Genomic DNA, 24,056 nt, shown 5'->3' on the forward strand with positions numbered 1-24,056 from the left:
AGCAAATATTGTTTATCTGGGAGATCTCCGACACCAAATATTAAATGAAGATGGCATACACAGTACATAAAATACATCAGAAGGCAGAAACCCACCGCTCTACACCGTTGTTACCTTACCAGGATTCCATTACCGTGGTTAACTGCATGTATTCCTCTGTTCTTAGGACACTGCATCTTTCAGTGTCTTTCTTCTTTCCAGAAGTGCAGCATATCCAATGATATAAGTACCCTGGCATTCTCATATGGATTCATTTCGTTTTTTAAAAACTCAACTTTTCCTTTTTTTTTCTTCTTTTTTTTTGGAGACGGAGTCTCACTCTGTCACCCAGGCTGGAGTGCAGTGGCGTGATCTTGGCTCACTGCAACCTCCACCTTCTGGGTTCAACCGATTCTTGTGCCTCAGCCTCCCGAGCAGCTGGGACTACAGGCGTGCACCACCACACCCAACTATTTTTTTGTTTTGTTTTGTTTTGAGATGGAGTCTCACTCTGTCACCTAGGGTGGAGTGCAGGGGCAGCGATCTCGGCTCGCTGCAACCTCCGGCCTCCTGGGTTCAAGTGACTCTTGTGCGTCTGCCTCCTGAGGAGCTGGGATTACAGGCATGCACCACCGTGCCTGGCAATTTTTTTTTTTTTTTTTTGAGATGGAGTCTTGCTGTGTCGCCTGGGGTGGAGTGCAGTGGCAGCAATCTTGGCTCACTGCAATCTCCACCTCCTAGGTTCATGAGATTCTCCTGTCTCAGCCTCCCGAGTAGCTAGGACCACAGGTGCCCACCACCAAAACCAGGTAGTTTCTGTATTTTTCGTAGAGATGGGGTTTCACCATGTTGAAACCTAGTCTCAAACTCCTGAGCTTGAGTGATCCGCCCACCTCGACCTCCCAAAGTGCTGGGATTACAGGCATGAGCCATTGCACCTGGTCTTAAAACTCAACTCCTCTGAAAGCAAGCTTCGACTCTAAAACAGTATTTCTGTGCACTTTTCCTTTTAAAAGCTACCACTTTCTTTCCACTTGAAATGATGAGTATGACTGGATGAGTTTAGTTCTTCCACAGAATTTCTCTCTCCACTCACATTAGATGGTGAATGTGAAAGTGCACTGTAAGCTACTAGGTACTATAAAATGTAAGACACTATGGGTTTTTTTTTCCCCCTCTTTATGTGAATAGTCAAAATGGAAGCCAAAGGATTTAGGCAGAAACAGTAAGGAAATAATTTTACATCTAGAAAAAACTACCGGTAAGTCAGAAAACTAGACTAAATGCTAGGTTACAAGTAAAGGTGTAGAAAGATTAACCTCACAAAGGGTAGAATCAGGATCACTAGACAACTAAAAAATATGCTTTAGGCATTGCCCAGGAGAAAACAGACTCTGAGATGTAAGAGGATCTACATTTATCTAAGCTTTGACAGCCTGCTAAGTTTTTTACATATTCACTACTCATTAAATAGACAAATATTTCATTAAATACTACTATTATATATCCAACACTGAGGACATAATTTTGAGAGAGCCAGGTAGGAAGGGGTCCCCAGAGAAACTCCAGCCAGCAGTGCACTGGGAGGACCACACACTGGGATGGAGCCAGCGGTGCACTGGGAGGAGCACACACTGGGATGGAGCCAGTGGTGCACTGGGAGGAGCACACACTGGGATGGAGACACAGAAACCTGCACCTTGTGCAGCAGGGAGGAGCCTGGCCCCTCCTTTTCATCGCTGTAACCTGGGATTCAATCTGCAAGGCGAGAAGCACTCTAGCAAGGAATCTGGCCTAAAGAGAGTCCCTGTTTCCCCCTTTTCCTTTTCACCCAATAAAACCCTATCCTACTCAACGTTCGAATCGTCTGCCAGCCTACATTTTCATGGTCGTGGGACAAAGACCCTGTCTTTAGCTGAACTAAGAAAAATTCCTGCAACAATTTCATGAATAGAATTGTTTGTGTTCTCAAATACCTCCCAGGCATCTAAGGAAACACAGTATATAAGTGCTGTTAGAGCGGACATGAAAGAGACCTAAGCTAGTCTGGAGGTGGGGGTGGTGGTGGTGATGATCAGGACAGGCTTCCTGGAAAAAACAACATCTTTCCCAAGGGATGAAGTCCAAGTCACTCGGCAGCTGATCCAGTCCTAGGCAGAGAAGAACTATGAACAAAAACCTGAGGAAAAGGAGAATGTGTTATCTTGGGGAAAACCTCACGGTTCAGAATGACTACAGCTTAGAGTGGGAGGAGAGAATAGAGAAAAAGGAAGCTAAAGGTAAGCAAAGCCAAACAATCATACGCTAAGCAAGGAATCTGTAGCTTACCCAAACTATATAGGACTTATAAAAGGAAGTGACATAATCAGATTTCTGAAAATCTGGAAGAAGCTGAAAGGGAAACATAATGAGAGAGGACAGGAGGAAGCATTAGACAGCTTTTGCCGTAATGCAGGAAAGAATCAACTTACTCTACTGCTGCATCAATAAACTAATAGTGACGATAAGCAAGCTACTATGGTTTGTATTTCATTGACCTCCTTTAAATAAGGTAAAGATAGCCTGTGGTGAGTTTTCCTCTCACAACACATTGTATAAAACTTCTGATTATGGCCGGGCACAGAGGCTCACATCTGTAATCCCAGCACTTTGGGAGGCCGAGGAGGATGGATCACCTAAGGTTAGGAGTTTGAGACCAGCTTGGCCAACATGATGAAACCATGTCTCTACTAAAAATACAAAAAAACAAAAAAAAAACCAGCCAGGCATGATCCCAGCTACTAGAGAGGCCGAGGCAAAAGAATCGCTTGAACCCAGGAGGCAGAGGTTACAGTGAGCTGAGACTGCACCATTGCACTCCAGCTTGGGTGACAAGAGCGAAACTCCATCTCAAAAAAAAGAAAAAAAGTTCTGATTATATCCAAGCTATATCATTATGATCACTTCCCCAAGCCAATTGTTCCTTCTAGTTTTCTTGGAAAGTCATCTGCAAAGAACTTTCCTTTTTACATCTCAACTTAGGCCAGGCGTGGTGGCTCACGCCTATAATTCCAGCACTACGGGAGGCCAAGGCGGGTGGATTACCTGAGGTCGGGAATTCGAGACCAGCCTGACCAACACAGAGAAACCCTGTCTCCACTAAAAATACAAAATCAGCCAGGCATGGGGGCGCATGCCTGTAATCCTAGCTACTCCAGAGCCTAAGGCAGGAGAATCTCTTGAACCCAGGAGGCAGAGGTTGTGGTGAGCCGAGATTGCTCCATTGCACTCCAGCCTGGGCAACAAGAGCGAAACTCTGTCTCAAAGAAAAAAATTCTTAATTTAAAAGATTGCATTTGAAGGGGATTATTTTTCACTAACACTTTCAAAATCGTTGTGTAACATACTTAACTGATTTTTTAATATAGAAACTTACAATAACATAGAAATCTATAATACCTAGGCCACACAGCTAGTTATATATATATATTTTTTTTTTTTTTTTGAGACAGAGTCTCACTCTGTTGCCAGGCATGGCACAATCTCAGCTCATTGCAACCTCCGCCTCCCAGGTTCAAGAGATTCTCCTGCCTCAGCTTGAGTAGCTGGGACTACAGGCGCGTGCCACCACACCCAACTAATTTTTGTATTTTTTAGGAGAGAAGGGGTTTCACCATGTTGGCCAGGCTGGTCTTGATCTCTTGACCTCGTGATCCGTCCGCCTCAGCCTCCCAAAATGCTGGGATTACAGGCGTGAGCCACCACGCCCAGCCCTAGCTAAAGAACGTTAAGATTGTCTTTTGTAGCCATTGAGAGCAACTATCCCAAACACACCAGAAAAAAAAAAAAATCCCATATTAAGGAAAACGAAGTAAAGAAAAATTAAACATACATTTCCCTCCTGCCTATGACAGAAGTCAAGTTTCTGAATCCCATTACACTATACCTTAAAGATGAGATCTGCTTGCAAAAAGAACTAGTTTTGCAATCTTGGCTATCATGCTCAAACATCTGACAACCCAGACAAGAGCTGAAAGGTTAAAACAAAATAATACAACTTCACCAACAAAGAAAATGCCAACAGCGGATAAACACTCTAGCTTAAAAAGATCGTCTTAAAGACAGAGCAATCCCAATGTGTGCACAATTACACCAAATCACTTATAGGTCTGCTAGCTGCCAGTTAAGGCCACTGATTTCCTCATCTGTTTCTCCCAAAGTACAATCTCAAATTCTGAGACCTTAAAGCCACATACATGGATAACAGAAACTGGAGGTTGGAAGGAAGGTTTCTGTGAAAACATAAGCCATACCCAAGAAGCCAGTTCAACAGTTCTGAAGTTTGTGACTCTTTTCTCCAGTTGCCTCACCCTAAATTTCTTGTCACTTTGTTCCACTGCTCAATATGTTTTTATACATTTGAAGTAACAAGGCAACAGGTGCCAGTGAAAACAATGCTTTTGCTCTAACCTCCTGAAATTTCAACCCGACTCTTGTACCCATGCCAATAGAAAACCTCAAACGTCCTTTAACAGAGGCAAACGGTCACCTTGATATCCTAAACCCAAGGAAAGGTTGCTTTTTATAACAAGTTCAAATATGAGTTAGTATAAATAAATCAACAGAGATATTGTTAAATGTTTGTGAATTTTTTAAAAAAGGAGAAAAATCTACTCCAAAAACGTTAACTCACTAAAGTCTTGTGAGTCAAAGCATGCTCAACAGACCAACAGTATCAGTACCGACTGGGAGCTTTTGGAAATGTAGAAAAATTCAAGCCCCAACCAAATCCATCAAATAAGAACTGTATTTTAACAAGCTCCCATCCAATGTGTATGACACTTAAGTTTGAGAAGCACTGTATATATATAGCCTTAGTATATAATCAAAAGAATAATTATAGAATAATCAAAAGAAGACACAACTGGAACACCAGCTGCCAACAGCTGCTAAATAAGAGAAAGAGCTGCATGCAGTTTCCACTCCAAGACCACACTTTCTGCTTCTCTGGATACTGTGCACACCAAATAATACAAGGAATCCAACCCTCCACCCCCATGCTCCAAGGATCTAAAAAACATAAATTTAAAAAGGTATTATTATAACCTAGATGTCATCTCTAGACATCACAAAAACGTAACAGAACAAGATATAGAGCAGGGGTGTCTAATCTTTTTGCTTCCCTGGGCCACATTGGAAGAGTAAGAATTGTCTTGGCCCACACGTAAAATACACTAACGCTAATAATAGTTGATGAGCTTAAAAAAAAATACAAAAAAAGCTGATAATGTTTTCAGAAAGTTTACACATTTGTGTTGGGCCACATTCAAAGGTGACCTGAGCAGCACGCTGGGCTGTGGGCCGTGGGTTGGACAAGCTTGATACAGAGGAAAGGAAAGTGTGGGTAAACTCGCAATCAGACAAACTAGATTTGTACCCTACATTCTGCCACTTAGTAGCTATGACCCTAAGTAAATCCTCTAATCTCTCTAAACTCAATTTTCTGATGTATGGAATGGGAAAATGTCATCCAATTCACACAGCTGTTATGAGTTGAAGTGAGATAAGGAATGTGATAGCATTTTTAACAGTGTCAAACTGTAATTAGAAATTAGATGTGTTGCTGTGGTTTTGAGACGGGGCGGGGTGGGGGGGGTGCCAGAGTAAGTATGGCCCAATATTTATGATAAGACATACTAAAAGATGATTTGTGGTTTACATGAAATTTAACCGGGCATCCATATTTTTATTTGCCAAATCTGGCAACTCTCTAAAAACTCAAATTTTGGCTAATTTTAAATATATTCTTTCTTCCCTTCTCTGTTGAATTTGCCATCTTCAGCACATTTACACAATTTGTGGTGATCTACAACCGCTATCTAGAAAAACATTAACCACTGATCAATGCACAACAGTATAAACTATCATTTTCAGTAGAAGAGTTAGGAAGATCAGCACAAGTCTGTAGTCGCATATTGTTTTTTCCTACCAACGAATTATTCAAAAGAGTACACTACTACACCAGCAGATGTCATTTAACAGAGAAGATGGTACACTTGCTTGTGCAGGCTATTACAAAACCACTAGGCACTATTATTTGAAAGAAAAATAAATAAGAAAGTACACTCTTGAACAACAGAGTTGCTTAAGAAAGCTAAAGGAATGAAAAGTGGAAGCTAAAAATGCAAATAAAAACAGATCATTCTCCTGGGTTATAAACTCTTGCCCATAAGTCAAATTCCTTGTAAATAGATTTTATGGGGTCAGAAATTTTCTAGGGCCTATTAAAAAAAAAAAAAAAGCTGTAGCTAAAAAAATAATAAACTAACCCTTTCAAAAATACAATTACATCTATTTTTGTGAGTGACATATCTTATGAGGTTTTAGCAACCAGTGCCTTTTCTTAATGAAACCAGACAATAATGTAAAAAATCTTTCTAAAGTGTGTAATCAGAGAAATAACTATTTGAGTTAGATTTTAGAAACCAATGTGAAATATTTTCATCAAACTATATAAAAGAGACTATAACAATGGGATTTTTTGGAGGCAAAGTATAAAAGTATTTTAACTTTTAACAACATAGGGACTCTGGTCTTAACCCATTTATGCCTAGTGTTCTATTATCGGAACGCTAAGCTTGTGGGAGTTATTTACATCCTGCTGCTCAAGGTCATCACGGAGATCTGCTTTTTCACACACACAAAAAATGTGCAACCTCTGGCATAAATGGGTTAATGAAGTTGGTAGGAACTATCACACACATTACAAACATTTGTTTTAAAAACAAGTCTACAATGGTAAATGATAATTAAAACATAGATATTAATAATATTGAGCTCAATTTTAGACCTAAGTGTTAATGAGAATAAAGAGATGACATTTATAGCTCTCACCTCTGAATGACCGTTAGCCAAAGAAGAATTCTGAACCAAATCATATATTTTCATCTATACATGGAATAATGTCTTTGTATTCATTCTCTGGTGCTAATGTCACTGAACAGGAAATAAAAAGATGTGTATGTCTGAAGATAGAAAATGTGAGTCTTCAGTCAGTATCACTCTAAATAAAATCTCACTACTCCGTACTGAATGCAAAGGAAGACAGAGGAGAGCAGGGGAAGAAGACAAGGGAGAAGAGAGGAATAAAAATAAACCTCTACAAAATAGAAATGTTTAGTAGAGACACTAAAAAACAAATACTACAGCTAAGCATCACTATTAACACAAAACAAATGGTTAAAATAAACACTGAAAGGTTAAGTATCTTGCCCAAGGTCATATAATGAAGTCACCCAAACGATCCAGTATCAGGGCGGTAATAAATTATACTCTCTTTATGACCTATTCAACGGGACTTGGCAAAACCATAATCAAAATGGTAAAATGTTTCTATCTAGAAAAAAAATACTGCACTAAATCATAATCTGGAATGAAGAGAGACTTTCAGCTTAGCATACTGCAGCTCAGATGATCTTTGCCACTGAAAAAACAATGACTATTTTATTTTGTATTCCTTGGAAAATAAACTTATTTAGAAATAAGTGTGATTTAATGGCATTTGCTGCTGGGTAAAAGTTAAGTAAAATAAACCAGCTAACAATATTATAATATAACCTGTAACTCAGTGAATTATGTATAAACCAATGGCTTCACAGACAAATTCTTCTGAAGCTTTTCCCAGGGTTTCATTTAGAGAGACTGAGAGCAAAACCAGTCATGCAAAGGACTAACTACGGGACAAATGGTAAAACTTCCCACTAAAATATGAGTCAGCTTGAAGCTTCAGTTAGAGATGAAAGTTCTCTAAACACAAGGCAAAACACTTCTGAAATTTTTCTACTAAAACTCAACTACTTTCAGATTGTGTCATAATTGGAATTACTTAAGTGGTACCCATACTGTTTTACTACAATACATGGAGAAAATGCAGAAATGGCAAAATCTATTTTTTAAATGCAGCATTTGTGTTTGCTATTTTTATTGCAAGCACTGTAAGACTTCTTCTGTAACGAATACAGCTTTCTCAAAATGGGGGAGGTCACAAATTTTTTTCAATTTGTTTTCTTTTTTCGGAGGCTAACTCTTTAACACTTATCCCAGTGTAACCCATATGCTAGCTGTTGACAGTCAAAGAGGTACTTTTATAAACAGCAAATACACACACACACACACACACACACACATATGTAATCACTATTATTATTAGGTAGCTGCTAGGTAAAACATATATGATATTAACAGGCTCATTTCTGAATCCTATCAGAAATCCTCACACTTTATATTGACATGGCTCATACGCAAAATAAGTAACTTTTTAAATGCAGTTTGATTGATTTGTGCTGCTTCTCTTACTATTTACTTACTAATGAAGATGGGCAAGTTACTTCATGGTCTCTGCACTTGTGCTTTTTCACCTAAAAAATCCAAATAATAAATCTCTCTTCCTAGTTGCTAAGATCAACGGAAACGAAGTATGTTCTGCTACAGTGCCTCTGGCACATACAAATAGTAGTAATGGTTGTTGTTTTGTTATCACTAGGTTCCACCACGCAGCAGAATCACAAAAATGAAACCAAAATTTAAAGGATGTGGGCGTGTATGTGTCTGAAAGTTTGTCTCAGTAAACAATTCAAGGTTTCTTCTATAAAGCCATAGACAGGTGTGACTTTCCCTCCGTCATTTTGCTGCACTTTACCCTGTTTAATAGCCAGAATGTCTCTATTGAATGCTGAATTAAATTAATGCAATTTTTTCCCCTCCTCTTTCCTCTGATGGCTCTTTTCATCTCCACTTCTCTCAGTCAAAACCTGGCCATCCGGTTCTTGCTCTCTGACTACTCACACCACCTTTTCAAAGCACACAAATCTGAACCTATCTTCTGATAAACCCAATACTGCTGACATCTTATACTCGCAGCCAGATTCCTAGACATGTCTCTCCTGAAATATGTTCAGTTCCCTATAAGAATTCAAGATAATGTTCACAAACCATGCTCAACCACATAATCTTTGTTTTAGTGCAAGCATACTGACCTTGAGGTGAGACTGAAGGAAACAGCAAATCCAGGAAGAAAATGTGAAAAAGAAAGTTAGAAAGAATTAATAAGGACAATATTCAGAAATATTATTTGTGGACATCATAAAATGCAGGATTAGAGAAGGGAAGGAGTCACAAATTCTATGCAGGCACTAAAAAAGAATCATTTCAGATTTTCAACTCTCAACAAATTTACTTTCTTATTAGATTACACCATTGTAGTTTAATGAAAGTTTCTAAAGAAAAAAAAATTTGTCTAAAATTTACCATTTCCTGGGGCAGGAAAAAAACACAATTTCTTAAACACTAAGAAAAATAGAGAAGGTCAGCCATCCCATTCTCATTTAAGTAGTTAGAACTGGCATTAAGTAACTGCACAATTTTAGTCTGCTTAGTTTTATAGACACCCACCTTATAACTAACTATGCCTTAATCACCCCATTCCATTAAGAGGATCCAAGTTACCCAAAATTAAAAGCAGAAAAACACAGCTTCTGTAGAATATAGAACTATAGAACTCTACTTGAAAGAACTTGAAATAATTTTCTCAAATGTTAAAACATAATTTTCTCCTAATAATAACCGGTATTTCTCACTCCAAATCTACCAAAATCCTCAAATGGTGCAATCTAAAAGCAATAAAGAACAAGAATGCGCAGGTCTGTTTACATCAATTCATTTCCAATGCTGCTTAGCAGTAGGAGATTTAAAGCAGTCATGCTACCAGCAGAGCATGTAGCCCTTACAGTTCATTACTGCCTTTTATGACAACAAGCAGTTTTTTTTTTTTTTCTTTTTTAAAAAGTAATCGGTTTCACTGAAATTAGTATGATCCTCCAAATAGTCAGGGCTTCTAATGACCAGTTATCATCTGGATTATCTTCATGGTCTAAATTTTACCTTAAGAATCTGAAACAAAATATTTATTTCTTGAACGCAAGCACCATTTCCAATTATACTTTAATCTTTTCTAAAACTTAGTGATTTCTTGCACAAGTATAATTCAGTACCTAAAAGTTTTAAAAACTCATTGTGAGAATAAAAAAAGATAGGGAGGACAAGATTTGTTACCTTGTAACATGAAGAGATGAAAAACAGAAAGAAAACGACTTGCTCACAATCACATGGTGTGTGACTGGCAGATATAGAATAAAAATGTAGCAACTGGGCAGCGCGTGGTAGCTCATGCGTGTAATCCCAGCACTTTGGGAGGCCGAGGCATGCAGATCACCTGAGGTCAGGAGTTCGAGACCAGCCTAGCCAACATGGTGAAACCCCATCTCTACTAAAAATACAAAAATCAGCCAGGCGTGATGGCACATGCCTATAGTCCCAGGTACTCAGGAGGCTGAGGCACAAGAATCGGTTGAACCCAGGAGGTGGAGGTTGCAGTGAGCCGAGATTGTGCCACTGCACTCCAGCCTGGGCAACACAGCGAGACTCTGTCTCAAAAAGAGTGAGAATGTAGGTCTGCTGACATCTCACCTGGGCACAATTTGTATGTTTGATGATGCTTCCTCAGGAATCTATAAAACTCCATGAACCTTTAGCATCTACAATGCAGTGTAAAATGCAGACAATGTCCAAAATGTTCAAAGGCAGGAAGAAGCCAATCTCTAAATGACTGTTCCCAATGATCCTTTTTATTTCATTGGTCATGACACAGGAAGTCAAAATAATTTTAGATGAACAAGAACATTATGTGAATCTCCTTTGTATGCAAGTTTTTATATAATACATGGGTAAATCCATGGGAAGAAACTGAATGTATTCCTGCCAGAGAGCAACTTTAATTATTTAATTTTTACCTACTTTATTATTCATGAATCATATTTCACTTTAGCATCAAATTACAACTCTTTTTTTTCTTTTCCTTTTTGAGACAGGGTTTCACCTGCCACCTAGGCTAGAGTGCAGTGGTGCAATCTCCGCTCACTGCAAACTCTACTTCCCAGACTCAAGTGATCCTCCCACCTCAGCCTCCCAAATAGCTGAGACTATAGGCATATACCACCACACCTGGCTGATTTTTGTATTTTCTGTAGAGACGAGGTTTCACCATGTGCCCAAGCTGGTCTCGAACTCCTGCACTCAAGCAATCCACCCACCTTGACCTCCCAAAGTGCTAGGATTACAGGCATGAGCCACCACGTCCAGCTAAACTATAACTCTTGGGAAATAACTTTAAGAGAAAAAATCTGTACATCGAATTACATGTAATCCTAATGTTTATACTTTTAGGTAAAACATTACAGTAGCCATTAAACCCAGATTTCTATAAGACCACAGTAACAAATTATAAGGTACTGTGCCCACAAGGAAGTTGGCGAAGACAACCTAACAGAATGACTACAAAAAGCTTTGTAACTTACTCTCCTTTTACAGGAAATCTTTGATACTCATCAAGGAGGAAGAAGAAAGAAACGAGCAGCTTCCCCAGAAAGCAAGCTGAAGCAGGCAGGATCAGATAAAAAAACCAGTCATCTTCAGTTGTAATATGCTGGCATCTTTCTTTTCCTTTTTTGTTTTTTCATTTTTTAAACACAGACCATTCTCCCTCAAGCAATAACACACATTATATAATTACTCTGAGCCACCATCCGCAGCCCCAGTCATCTCTCTTCCATTCTGACCACATTAAGAGCATATTCTCTGACACTATACTTCATGGATTGAGGATGCATATCCATAAATTTAAAAGGAAGAATATTTTTCCCTAAAGAGACACTTTCCTCATGAATTATATAGCAGTCTCTGTCAAACTTGCATATGGCTTAATTTCTGTATGGTAGATCTTTGAAGACATAGTAAATAAGTATCCATTTAAGATTTAAGGAAAAATATTTACAAGAATAAAAACTAAATACCTAGGTTTACATTTTCGGGTTACACTATGCAATATAAATTAATATCATAAAGCCCATTTTCCCAATGAGATGGTCCAAAAGAAACCATTAGGTTGATTTTGGGTCAACATAATAAACAAACTCAGGATATAGGTAAACCAGTCAAATATCTAACTTACAATTTATACTAGTAAATACATTCATTTGGTTACTACACGTACATTTAAAATGAAATATGACAAAATAATATTAATTAAGAAATACTATTGTCTCCTACTCCCACATTCAACAAAACAACTTTATTCACTCTCTTTGAAAGTATTCTTAACATCAATTCACCAAGGATAGAAGATGCATCATAGTAAAAAATATTTTATATTACTGAGAAAGAAAAAAAGTTACACCAATTAGATTATACCATGCCATTTACTTGTGTGTGTATCCAAATTTCAGAGATGTTAAAATACAAACACAAGGTCAGAATTGGCATTTCATTGTGACAAAAAGGAAAAAGGGAAAGTTATCTACACTTTTGTTTAATCTACAAATCTAAAAGTAATTAGACTGAATTACATTAAATTGTATAAGAATATTTTAGGCATATGAATGTACTTACATTTTTACAGAAGGAAAAGCATGTGTAAATATATATGTATGCATATATAAACATGTACATGTGTAAGCATACTATGTACATATGAAAGAAACAAAAATATTTTCAATATAATATCAAGGTATGGGAGACTACTGAATCTATCTTTTTAATTTCTAAAGGTCTGAATATTATGGGTAATGGTAAGACAAGGAAATGTGGGCCAGGCACAGTGGCTCACGCCTGTAATCCCAGCACTTTAGGAGTCCAAGGCGGGCAGATCACGAGGTCAGGAGATCGAGACCATCCTGGCTAACATGGTGAAACCTCGTCTCTACTAAAAATACAAAAAATTAGCCAGGCGTGGTGGCAGCTGCCTGTAGTCCCAGCTACCCGGGAAGCTAAGACAGGAGAATGGCGTGAACCCGGGAGGTGGAGCTTGCAGTGAGCCAAGATTGTGCCACTGCACTCCAGCCTGGGCAACAGAGTGAGACTCCGCCTCTGTGAGATGATTAGACAGCAGAATGAGAAGAGTACTACTTCTCTTTTTTAACATATACACATTGGTCTCTCAATAATGTACAGTCACAGCACAGAATGTGATTCCTACTATTGGAAAAGCACAAGTAAAGGAAAGAGATTACTAGTGAAAGGAGGTCAGTAAAGTTTTCTTTTTAGAAAAAAGTAACAGTTAAAATAGGTCAGATTCCCACAAACAAATAAAGGGAACAAAACTTTTAGTCAAAGAGAAAAGAATAAGAAAAGGCAGATAAGAAAAAAGCATTCATCTAGGCCGGGCACGGTGGCTCAAGCCTGTAATCCCAGCACTTTGGGAGGCCAAGACGGGCAGATCACGAGGTCAGGAGATCAAGACCATCCTGGCTAACACGGTGAAACCCCGTCTCTACTAAAAATACAAAAAAAAAAAAAAAACCTAGCCGGGCGAGGTGGCGGGCGCCTGTAGTCCCAGCTACTCCGGAGGCTGAGGCAGGAGAATGGCGTAAAACCTGGGAGGCAGAGCTTGCAGTGAGCTGAGATCCGGCCACTGCACTCCAGCCCGGGCGACAGAGCAAGACTCCGTCTCAAAAAAAAAAAAAAAAAAGCATTCATCTAAAAAATTTGACTTCTATTTTCAAGAAAACAGCAAATTCTTCTCAGACTATCAAGCCAAAAATTGGTAATATCATCCTATAAACTAGTTCAAGTTTGCCAACACATTTTACAAGATTTATGAAAGATAAAAACCTCCATTTTCATCGTATAAAAATTTTAGAAACTACTTGTAAAATCTTTAAAAGAAAATTTAAAAACTCAAAAGGCAATAATCTTTAGGCATTAAGTTGGAGCCTAGCAGCTATCTTCCCAAATGCCATCAGAAAAGTTCTCTTCCTCTTACACATACACATGTGCAAACGACACTCCCAGATTAAAAATCACTACTGGCATGACAGGAAAATGACCAACAAAACTGATCTGCAGTTCTCCTATCCTTCTCAGAATAACTGTAGCAGTGCAACATCCTGGCTTTCCCTCTGTATTCCATGTCTCTGTACTAGAGTTGGAAAACCTGAAATTAGTATTAATAGTTTAGGATCCAAAATTACTTATTAGCTTTCCAACCAAATAACCTCCCAAGCTACTATCATTTAATATTGGCTTCGAAAATGGAAAGACCAAAGACTTAAGAGTCCAAAGTTCAGGGCTGGGTGCAGTGGTTCACCTCTGTAATAGTATCACTCTGGGATGCAGAGGCAGATGGATCACTTCAGCCCAGGAGCTCCAGACCAGTCTAGGCTATATGGCAAAAATCCATCTCTACAAAAAAAATACAAAAATTAGGTGGGCATGGTAGCACGTGCCTCTAGTCTCAGCTACCCAGGAAGCTGAGGTGGGAGGATCACCTGAGCCCAGGAGGTCAAGGCTGCAGTGGGCTGTGACAGTGCCACTGCACTCTAGCCTGGATGAGAGAGTTTCTTTCTGATACTACTACATTCTGGGCACATGAGAACTGGGATGACCAGCCTCTGTGGTATGGTAAGTGATACCTTCCAGTAGAGCTCAACCAGTCCTTAAGGAACTAAAATTTCATCACCGGAATTTCTAGCCATTGGACAAGCTATAGACAAACACCAATGCTAGCATAATCTACAAATGAAATGACAACAGCTTCTGTATTGATGGAGTCTTAGTCTCTTTGAGCCAGACGTACCCCTTTAACCCAGTCCAGACTGAGAGAAGCACTAAAAAGTACATGTGTAGAAAAACTGGCCCCTAGCAGCAAACAACCCACATACAGCCCAATTCCACGGTACCTGTCCTGTACGTGGGCGTTCCAGCATGTGGGAAAAGACTGCGGCCTCAGTAAGATCCTCAAGTGAACAGACTCTGGATCGTCTAGCTGTCTATAGCCTCCTATTCTAGGAGGTGAGGTCATTAATGAAAACTGAATACCTGAAAAGGATTTCTTTTCAGGAAGAAGAGACAGACACTGGAATTGTTAGGCAAAAGACTCTGCTGCCTACTTATGTAATACAGGACCAGTCGTTTAACCTCAAACATCTGTATAACAAAAATCTAGGCCAGGCACAATAGTTCATTCCTGTAACCCCAGCACTTTGGGAAACCAAGGCAGGCAGATCACTTGAGGCCAGGAGTTCGAGACCACCCTGGCTAACAGGGCGAAATCCCATCTCTACTAAAAATACAAAAATTAGCTGGGCATGGTGGTGTATGCCTGTATTCCCAGCTACTCGGAGGTTGCAGTGGGCCTAGATCATACCATTGCACTCCAGCCTGCGTGACAGAGGGAAAATCTGTCTTAAAAACATATATATAGATATAGATACAGATACAGATAGAGACAGAGAGACAGAGAGAGAGAGAGAGAGAGAGAGAGAGAGAGAGAGAGAGAGAAGGAGAGAGCATATGCGCCAGGTGTGGTGGCTCATGCTTGTAATTCCAGCACTTTGGGAGGCCGAGGCAAGGGGATCACTTGAGCCCAGGAGTTCAAGACCAGGCTGGACAGCATAGTGAGGCACCATCCCTACAAAAACATTAAACTATTAGCTGGGCATGGTGGTGTGTGCCTGTGGTCCCACCTACTCAAGACACCGAGGTGGGAGGATCGCTTGAGGTTGGGAGGTCTAGGCTACAGTGAGCTGTGATCACGTCACTACCCTCCAGCCTAAGCAAAAGAGTGAGATTCTGTCTTTAAAAAAAAAACTCTATATTAGAAAGCGTTCCAACACATACCCCCACCAACGCAAAAAGTCATGATGTAGAAGGGGTAGCTAAAATGAACAAATATAACTAAACAAATTGCATTAAAATTTTTGGATATCTTTCTTAGATTCAAAATACATTCCTCTTTAAAGCAGTTGCCTAGTCGGAGACGAAAATCTGCTATACGCATTCCTCTCAAAAGATGAAAGGGTGAGATCTGTTCTAGGCATTTGGGTGGGGGATGAGGTGGAGGCAGAGACCAAGGGAAATAAAGAGGACTAAAACAAAGGAAAAGTAGGATTGATACCTGAGTGGGCTGATTTGAAAAGAACGGCATAGAATAATCTATGACTGGTTTAACTCTTACCCTCAAATTACCACCTTATTTTAAAAAGAACCAAAATGGGCACAGTGATGAAGTTATTCCTGATTTGGGGAAGTAATTAAAATACTAGGGAAATTACTTCTTGATTTGGAAGGTATTAAGTAGACAAAGAAACTCCAGTTTGGTCAGGGCCCCTATGTTGCTCCTGCTTTCAGCAGCACTGATCCTTATTTGACTTACCAAAAAACTTTAACTCTTTTCAAAATGATTGCTTCCATGACAATAAGAGGGGGAGGGGAAATAAGTACATAATTATCTATACCCATTTGAATGCACTGGGTTGCAAGTAATGGAGAATCCTGATTCAAACTGGCTTAAACAATCCTACACTGTCCTCCTATCTCACGTAACAAGCAGCACAGAGGTAGTTTCAGGAATAGTCCATTTCAGCTCCAGCTCTGCTGTGCTGGGATTTTGTTGCCTGTCACTCTCTGGATACTGGTTTCATCTTAGGGTGGTAGAAGTAGCTGCAGCTGCTTCTGGGTATGGGTATCATATCCAGACAAGATCATGTTCAGGAGAAAGGGCTCATCTTTCTTCTTGTAGGTCCTTCTTATAAGAAAATCATTCCCAGAACATTCCCCGTGGTTTTTCCTTCAAATCAAAATGCACATATGCTCAATGCGTAAGTAGTCACTAAGAAAGAGAATGCCATTATCCTGATTGCGTTTAAAAAATCCGAATCTACTTCTGGAGCTGAGGAAATAGGGAATTACACACACTTAGGGTTGTGTTGGAATGGGAAAGTAGACAATTAAATGTTAAGGCAAAAGGCAGAAACTGAAGTTTAATGTATAAAATTAATTTTAAAAGTGGGTCTCAGATCTGCAAAGGCTGGGGCTAGGGTTGGGAAGAGATTTGCTGTAAAGGGGCAAAAGGGAACTTTTGGGGATGAGGAAACGCTCTGTATCTTGATCATGGTGGTACTCATGTAGGTGTATAGATTTGTCAAATCTCAAAACAATCAGCTTAAAATGGGTGCATTTTATTGTATGTAAATTATACCTCAAAGTTGTTGAGGTTTTTTTAGGGGCTTCTGAGGACTTCTTATAGAGCCCCTCCTTCAAATCGCTGCTCATATATCAGTAACTTTATCAGACAGGTCTTTCTCGACTACTCCATAAATAATCCCTTGGCTAAATTTCAAAACACACCCCTCCAAAAAAATCTACATCCATTAAAATCCTGGTTCATATATTTCCTCAAATCAGGAAATACAGTAAATCTACAATTCCTATTAATCTTTAGATCACACAATAAAAGACTCTACTATTCTTTGGATCACTGAAAATTTCTAACCTTGATAAACCAAAGGCAACCTTTGTTATCTAAATTATACAAAAATCAGATGGCTGCCATTCTCTGAATACAAGTTCTGAATGGCATTATTAAATCTAACAATCTCATATTAGAGTAAAATTGAAGATTTCTGCTGCAAACACTAAACTCTGTGAATCCATTAGTCATTATGGTATTAGAAAAAAGGTAACAAAGCACATTAAAAAGCAAAATTATAAGGCACAATACAATACATGGCACAGGGGACTATGTTCCCAGTGTGGTGCTATAACACGGGCACATTCAGCCAAAAGGGACAGTATGAGTGAAAAAGCAGACAGCAAACAATTCTGTATTAGCCTCCAGTACACTTCTAAGTACTATTTTATTTTATTTTATTTATTTTTTGAGACAGAGTCTCGTTCTGTCGCCCAGGCTGGAGTGCAGTGGCACAATCTTGGCTCACTGCAACCTCCGCCTTCTGAGTTCAAGCGATTCTCCTGCCTCAGCCTCTGGAGTAGCTGGCATTACAGGCATGCACCACTATGCCTGGCTAATTTTTGTGTTTTTAGTAGAGACGGGGTTTCACCATGTTGGCCAGGCTGGTCTTGAAATCCTGACCTCAGGTGATCCGCCTGCCTCGGGCCTCTCAAAGTGCTGGGATTACAGGCGTGAGCCACTGCGCCCAGTCACTCTAATCATTTTAAACATTGTATCAAAGAAAAGCCTACTCACGATTAATCTAAATGGAAACTCTAATATGCTCATTTTAGGAGAGAAATTCTCAGTTACATTCAGGGTTCCTGAGGTTAATCTAAATCTATCTACTTACCTAACGACTTTTCAAGCTCTGATGTGTTTTTTTCTGTACTATCCAGAACCACCAGATGATGACTTTCTGGAAATATTAACTTGTCTACGTTACAGTGCCCAGTTACTCCATCAAACATTAATCTAGATGGTGCCTGTGAAGGTAGTTGGCTGACATAATTAAAGCCTCTAATCAATTTAAGTAAAAAAGACTATCCTAGATAATCCCAATGGGCATAAATGAATCCTCTGGGAAGACTTTACAACAGGGCTGAGGTTTCCCCATGAGAGAAAAGAAATTCTGCCTGTGGACCACAGCTTTGGCTTCTGCCTGCAACAGTTTCCAGCCTGCTCATGATCTTCTCTTCCTGTAGCCTCCACAGGGATTTCAGTCTTGCTTAGCCAGCCCCACGATTTTACAAGACTATTCTCTGCAATAAATCTCTTAATATATGTAGGCATATATTACTATATGTACAAATACACATATAAATCTCATAACACATGTATGCTTCTGTGTGTGTTTATATGTGAGTGTGTGTATATACGTATTTATCTCTGTGTGTGTGTGTGTGTGTGTATATATATACACCCTACTAATTCTGCTTCTCACTGGATTCCAACTACTATGCACCACAGTACGGAATGTGAATTTAGAAGTACTGCTTCTTAGATTTACTTGGGGAAATATTTTATATTTATAGATGTATTCGTGGGCTCACCCAATCCTCCTTTTAAAATTGCAGCGGGTCAGGAGAGAAGTACAACACTGAATCATCTTCTGACAAGAACTACTGTTTTCTGTAACAGCCAACATGGGAAGGAACTATTCATTTATTTCTTTCGATCACAAAGAATAGGCCTGGGAATCCTTCAGAACACAATCTGAACCATTTAATATTGGAGATCCTTTTCTAAGAAGCACTATAAAATGCAAAGAATAGTAAGGATTTTCTTGAGTTCAATTACTGTAACAGTCTCCTTTTATTTTTGCACTTAGTGGGTAGCTGAACACCCTTAAGAAATTAATCCTACATGCTGAATCTACAGTGTGGCACTACAGTTACATTAATGGAGGAACTATTTAAGGAGTATTCCAGCATAAGAACAACTAAATAAAAGCTGGGCTAGAAACAAAGACGAAAACAATTACAAGTAGCATTATCAGAACTTTACCAGAATGAACACAGACCCATCTTATCAAAAAGTAAGGTACCTAAAGAGGTATAGTTCAACTTGACATATAATCAGCTGTTCTTTAATTCTGATCAAGCACAATTCCCAACAGCCCCAGGAGTAGCAAGAGCAGCAGCAGTAATTCACTCTAGTATAAGACTGTAGCCTTATATGATGCTCACTTTCCCAGGAAGTCCCAAACAAAACCCCCTGATGGTACAGGGACAGAAACCTGGCATGGAGGGTACAGTGTGCAAGAGACTGGCTTTCTGAGAAACAGCCACGGACAAGGGGCAGAAGGAGCACACACATACAAACACACGGACACCAACAACCCCAGTGGAATAGGACCACGATAAAACAAAAAGAAAGATGAAGAAACTCAAATGATAAATTACAGGGAGCCAGACACACACACACAGGAAATAGCGAAACGGCAACACAAGAAGCAAATGACGAGTAAGAAACACCGCGGCCACACGCATGCAAATCAGTACTAAACCTGGGAACAAGAGGTATAGTACATCCCAACTGTGCTTGACAAAGCATGCACTGATTATCTCCTGAAATAAACAGAGCTCAGTCTATACAAATCACATGCAAGGCCATAAGTGAAAACTACAATCTACCTTAGTTTGTAAGCAAGCCATAATACTAAATATAACCACTTCTACTTAAGACATTGGGGTCCAGACGGGGTAAAAGAATAAATCACCTAAGTGTAGGGAGCCTTCAAATCACAGTTGCCAGGAAGTCCAAAAAGAACATACTAACCCTGGCGGAACAGAAAGAAAATGGATTTGGAATTTACAAACCCCATTCGATTAGCCCTGGCTCAACCACTGTGTCATTTCAGCAATAACTTCTCTGGGCCTCGGTTTCCTCTTCCATAAAATGCCATGCTAGATCACTTTCACAAATTCTATGATTCTACTGTTTATTCAACATCTTAAACTATGTTACCAAGTAACAAATTACAAAGCTGGTAGCAAAAGCTGAGTTATGAAAGCTGTTTCCTCTTTTTTTTTCTCCAGTAGCCAAGAAACTGTGTTAAATCCTAAAACAAAATTATAATGCTATAGGGCCAGAGGACAGAACTGTGCAGTGCTTTTTCCAACTTTTATAAGAGTTACATTCTGTGGAAAGAGTAGATCATTCCAACTCTTTCTCAAAATGCGAGAAATACAGTGACTAATAAAAGCTGCTATTTGGTGTGCTTTGGATATCAAATACAGACTTAGTCCTATTTCTTACTCTCCTTCAGTTCACATCCATCTCCCAAAAATCAATATTGGCGCCAAAAATGAATCAAAAACGTTTCCAAGTAAGCTGCCTGGCATAGCAAGCAATAATTTCAAATGTAGATTTCTAATAAGAAATTAAACCATAAAACTTATTCAAGGAATTTCTTTTCTGAAATATATTTAGTGGGAAGTCACTAATCAATCAAAAGCACCACATTTTAATATCTATGCAGTACTGCTGCAGATTTCAGGCCTTTCCATAAGCAAAGAGAGGCATGCATTCATGTAAGTACATAAGGGGTGAGGGGGTATATACACATGCATGCATGTGTGTGTTGCGGGGAAGGGTACAGTATAAAAATGAAGACATAACAAACGCACATAATCTAATCTTGAGGCTATTTTAATTTTAAAATTCTGATTTAAAAAATTTTATCCATATGTCTTATCCAGAACTGAACAAAATGAGTAGAGTTAATATCAAAATAAAAGGAAGTAAGTGACCAGGTAATCAGTCCGTGTTATTTACACTTTCAGTACTGTGAAGGTTAGACTTTATAGTTTTGGTTTCTTGAAAATTAAAATTCTATGACTATAAAATAGGAAAAAATAACTTCAGAGGACAATATCAAGTCTACCACTAACCCCAAAACTTTAAAACTTAGTAAAAAATTTATGGAAGTACTCTAACACTTCTCAGCCTTCAAGATCATGAAAAAACTATATTCTTAAGGATCAGTCCCCAAAAGGCCAAGTCGATTAATGACGCCGTTCTGTCACTGTCAGTCTTTCTGGCTGTTCAGAATATACGTGATCAATAAAGTTCTACTGGCAGAGTTGTTTCTGCATACTTTTAAATTTGTATTAAATATGTGGTGTAAAAGAAGAGGTCAAGAGGCACAATGCTTGACCTTTAGCATAAAATTATAAGAAAACACACCAAAAAAATTCTAGGAGACCTGTCTGCCTAGATCTGTTCAAACACAGAATATTTTGAAGAATTCCAAGTCAGAGACAGCTTCATAAAAAACACATTTGTGGCTCCTAAATTGTCCTCAAAGTGTCTCTCCTCCTAATTTTGATCTAATGCACTGCAGTAACAGTTTGTTTTTCAACAATAAAAATTGTGAAAAGTCTAAAAATTTATAGCCCAAGAGAGCGTTAGCTCAACAACAAAGGTCTAAACCAGTGATAAAAGATTAACTCCTTATGCTTGAGGATCATTTGGTCATTACATACAGAAATTAAAAAGTAGACATTTGTCCTCTCTTGATTTGCCAGTTAAAAAAAAAAACTTTAATTTTAAATTAATGAATACTTTCTCTTTTGCCAATCAGTGATGTTATAGTTCATAGCTTCCCAGTTTATTCCCATTCTATGTTGCCTTTTAGATACCGCAACAAAGAACGTACACTGACCTAGAAGAAAATGCAGCTAATACAGTAACAGCAAGAACTCAAGAACCTAAATTCAGAGTCAGATACTGAAAAAGTATGTCCCCAGAAGTATACTTTTAAAACCATACTTTAACCTCATGAGTCCAAATCAGCTTCCCTTTCTTACCTTTCCAACTCAGCTATCTTCTTATCTTTGTCATTCTTCTCGTTTTCCACCTCCTTCAAGATTTCTAAGAGTCGATCAACTTCTGCCTGGGCCTTGCTAGATTCATCTTTGTACCTGGTGATCTCTCTCTCCAAGTGCTGTATACGGTCACTCATCTCTGGACTGGCTCTGGCTTCCAGTGCTGCCTCATGCGCCTACAAAGAAAAGCATTTCAATCCTATCAGATACACACAGGTGGCAATGGGCAAACTATGTCCCAAAAAATGATTTATATTCCAATTTAAGTACAGAATTATCAAATATCTAACAGCTAGTTTGCAACTTATAAGGTTTTTATCTGCTTAAGTATTATATACACAAATATTAGTAATAAACGGAGAATTATCTTAGGTTCCAAGTAGATTAGTTGTTTTAAATAATACATCTCTGAATATTATTAAATCAAAAATCATCATAAGCCAAAAGATGCTGCAGAGTTTACTGAGACAAACTAACAAGTCATTGGACTGTTGTTATTGATCCCTCCAAGATAATATCAAAAGGCAACACCAGGGACTCACTGCTGATCGTACAGCCGGACCAGTGCAGAGACCTAATTCCCACTAGACCCTAACTTCCATTTCCATTTCCTATATGCTGCTTTAGCTAACACGTGTGAATCACATGGCCTTGGGTATCCAGAGTCATACAGATACTGTGAGTGTGATGCCATAAAAATGTGAGTTAGGTTAAGAAAATAGCTGCTACCATCACACAGGTACCTCCCTCATGCACGGACTAGAGAATTTACAAAATAACATGGGACAAACAAATGAATTCAGAAATCAAGAACTGCACTTAAGGATGGGCTCTGTGGCTTGAGCCTGTAATCCCAGCACTATAAGAGGCCCAAGCAGGGGGACTGCTTGCAGCCACAAGTTGAAGACCAGCCTGGGCAACACGGCAAGGCCCCATTTCTACTGGGAAAAAAAATTGTTTAAAAAAAATTTTTTAAAAAGAATCACACTAAGATCTGAGAAAAAAATTTTTATTCAGGATCCTATAAAAGTCAACTATTATTATTAATGCATTCTGGAATACAAAACAGTTTCAATAATTACAAACTAATTTTCAAGTCCTTAATTGTCTTCTGGAATCTCTAAAGCCACGTATGTATAACGTATTTAATGAGACGACAACAGCTGTTTTATTTTTTCTTATTCAATAGACAATATATTTAGTCCCTTAAAATGGTGTGAAAAACTATTAAAGGAGAAAATACATACTCTTAGCAAATATTTCAGAAAGCTCTCAAGCAAAGTACCTTAAGTAAATGAGAAACGTTTATATAAATTGTATTAAAACGCTTGGTGAAAGTAACAGCTATACTTTTAAGACAAGTCATTTCCTAAGTTTATTTGTTTAAGGCTTCACACGTGTAGAAAAAATCTGTTATCTGTCTTAAATATAGGCTTCCCTAACACCTAACCTTGATCTACATATGAAGTATATTTTCAGCAACGAAAATCATGTAAGTTTGGAAGGTAAGAAGAGATCACTGTTCTGCACTGAATGTTGCCCAATGTCTAAAATCAGTTGTTTCACATGGTTTCTGTTTTTGAGTTGTTATTTGTAGGAGGGAACTTCCTGTAGCAGTCAATCCTTCATGGGCGGGAGAAGGCTATAAACATATCTAATAGGCCGGGCGCGGTGGCTCAAGCCTGTAATCCCAGCACTTTGGGAGGCCGAGACGGGCGGATCACGAGGTCAGGAGATCGAGACCATCCTGGCTGACACGGTGAAACCCCGTCTCTACTAAAAAAATACAAAAAAACTAGCCGGGCGAGGTGGCGGGCGCCTGTAGTCCCAGCTACTCGGGAGGCTGAGGCAGGAGAATGGCGTGAACCCGGGAGGCGGAGATTGCAGTGAGCTGAGATCCGGCCACTGCGCTCCAGCCCGGGCGA

At 39.0% G+C, this 24,056-nt stretch overlaps 1 protein-coding gene across 16 annotated transcripts in view; it reads right to left on the bottom strand.

The window, feature by feature from the left end:
• ERC1 (ELKS/RAB6-interacting/CAST family member 1) overlaps nt 1–24,056 on the bottom strand; it is a 545,691-nt gene that overhangs the window by 333,517 nt on the left and 188,118 nt on the right. For 12 of the 16 annotated variants that reach the window (XM_033223291.1, XM_033223290.1, XM_033223296.1 and 9 more), the window contains 2 exons: nt 22,114–22,307; nt 8,994–9,005 (listed from right to left, as the gene is read on the bottom strand). In XM_033223291.1, the coding sequence (XP_033079182.1) occupies nt 8,994–9,005; nt 22,114–22,307 (206 nt within the window). The remainder of the gene's footprint in view (nt 1–8,993; nt 9,006–22,113; nt 22,308–24,056) is intronic. The other 4 variants (XM_033223297.1, XM_033223294.1, XM_033223295.1 and 1 more) reach the window with 1 other exon arrangement.

The sequence above is a fragment of the Trachypithecus francoisi genome, unplaced genomic scaffold (assembly GCF_009764315.1).
Source record: "Trachypithecus francoisi isolate TF-2019V2 unplaced genomic scaffold, Tfra_2.0 Lachesis_group11, whole genome shotgun sequence".
NCBI classification, from domain to species: Eukaryota; Metazoa; Chordata; class Mammalia; order Primates; family Cercopithecidae; genus Trachypithecus; species Trachypithecus francoisi.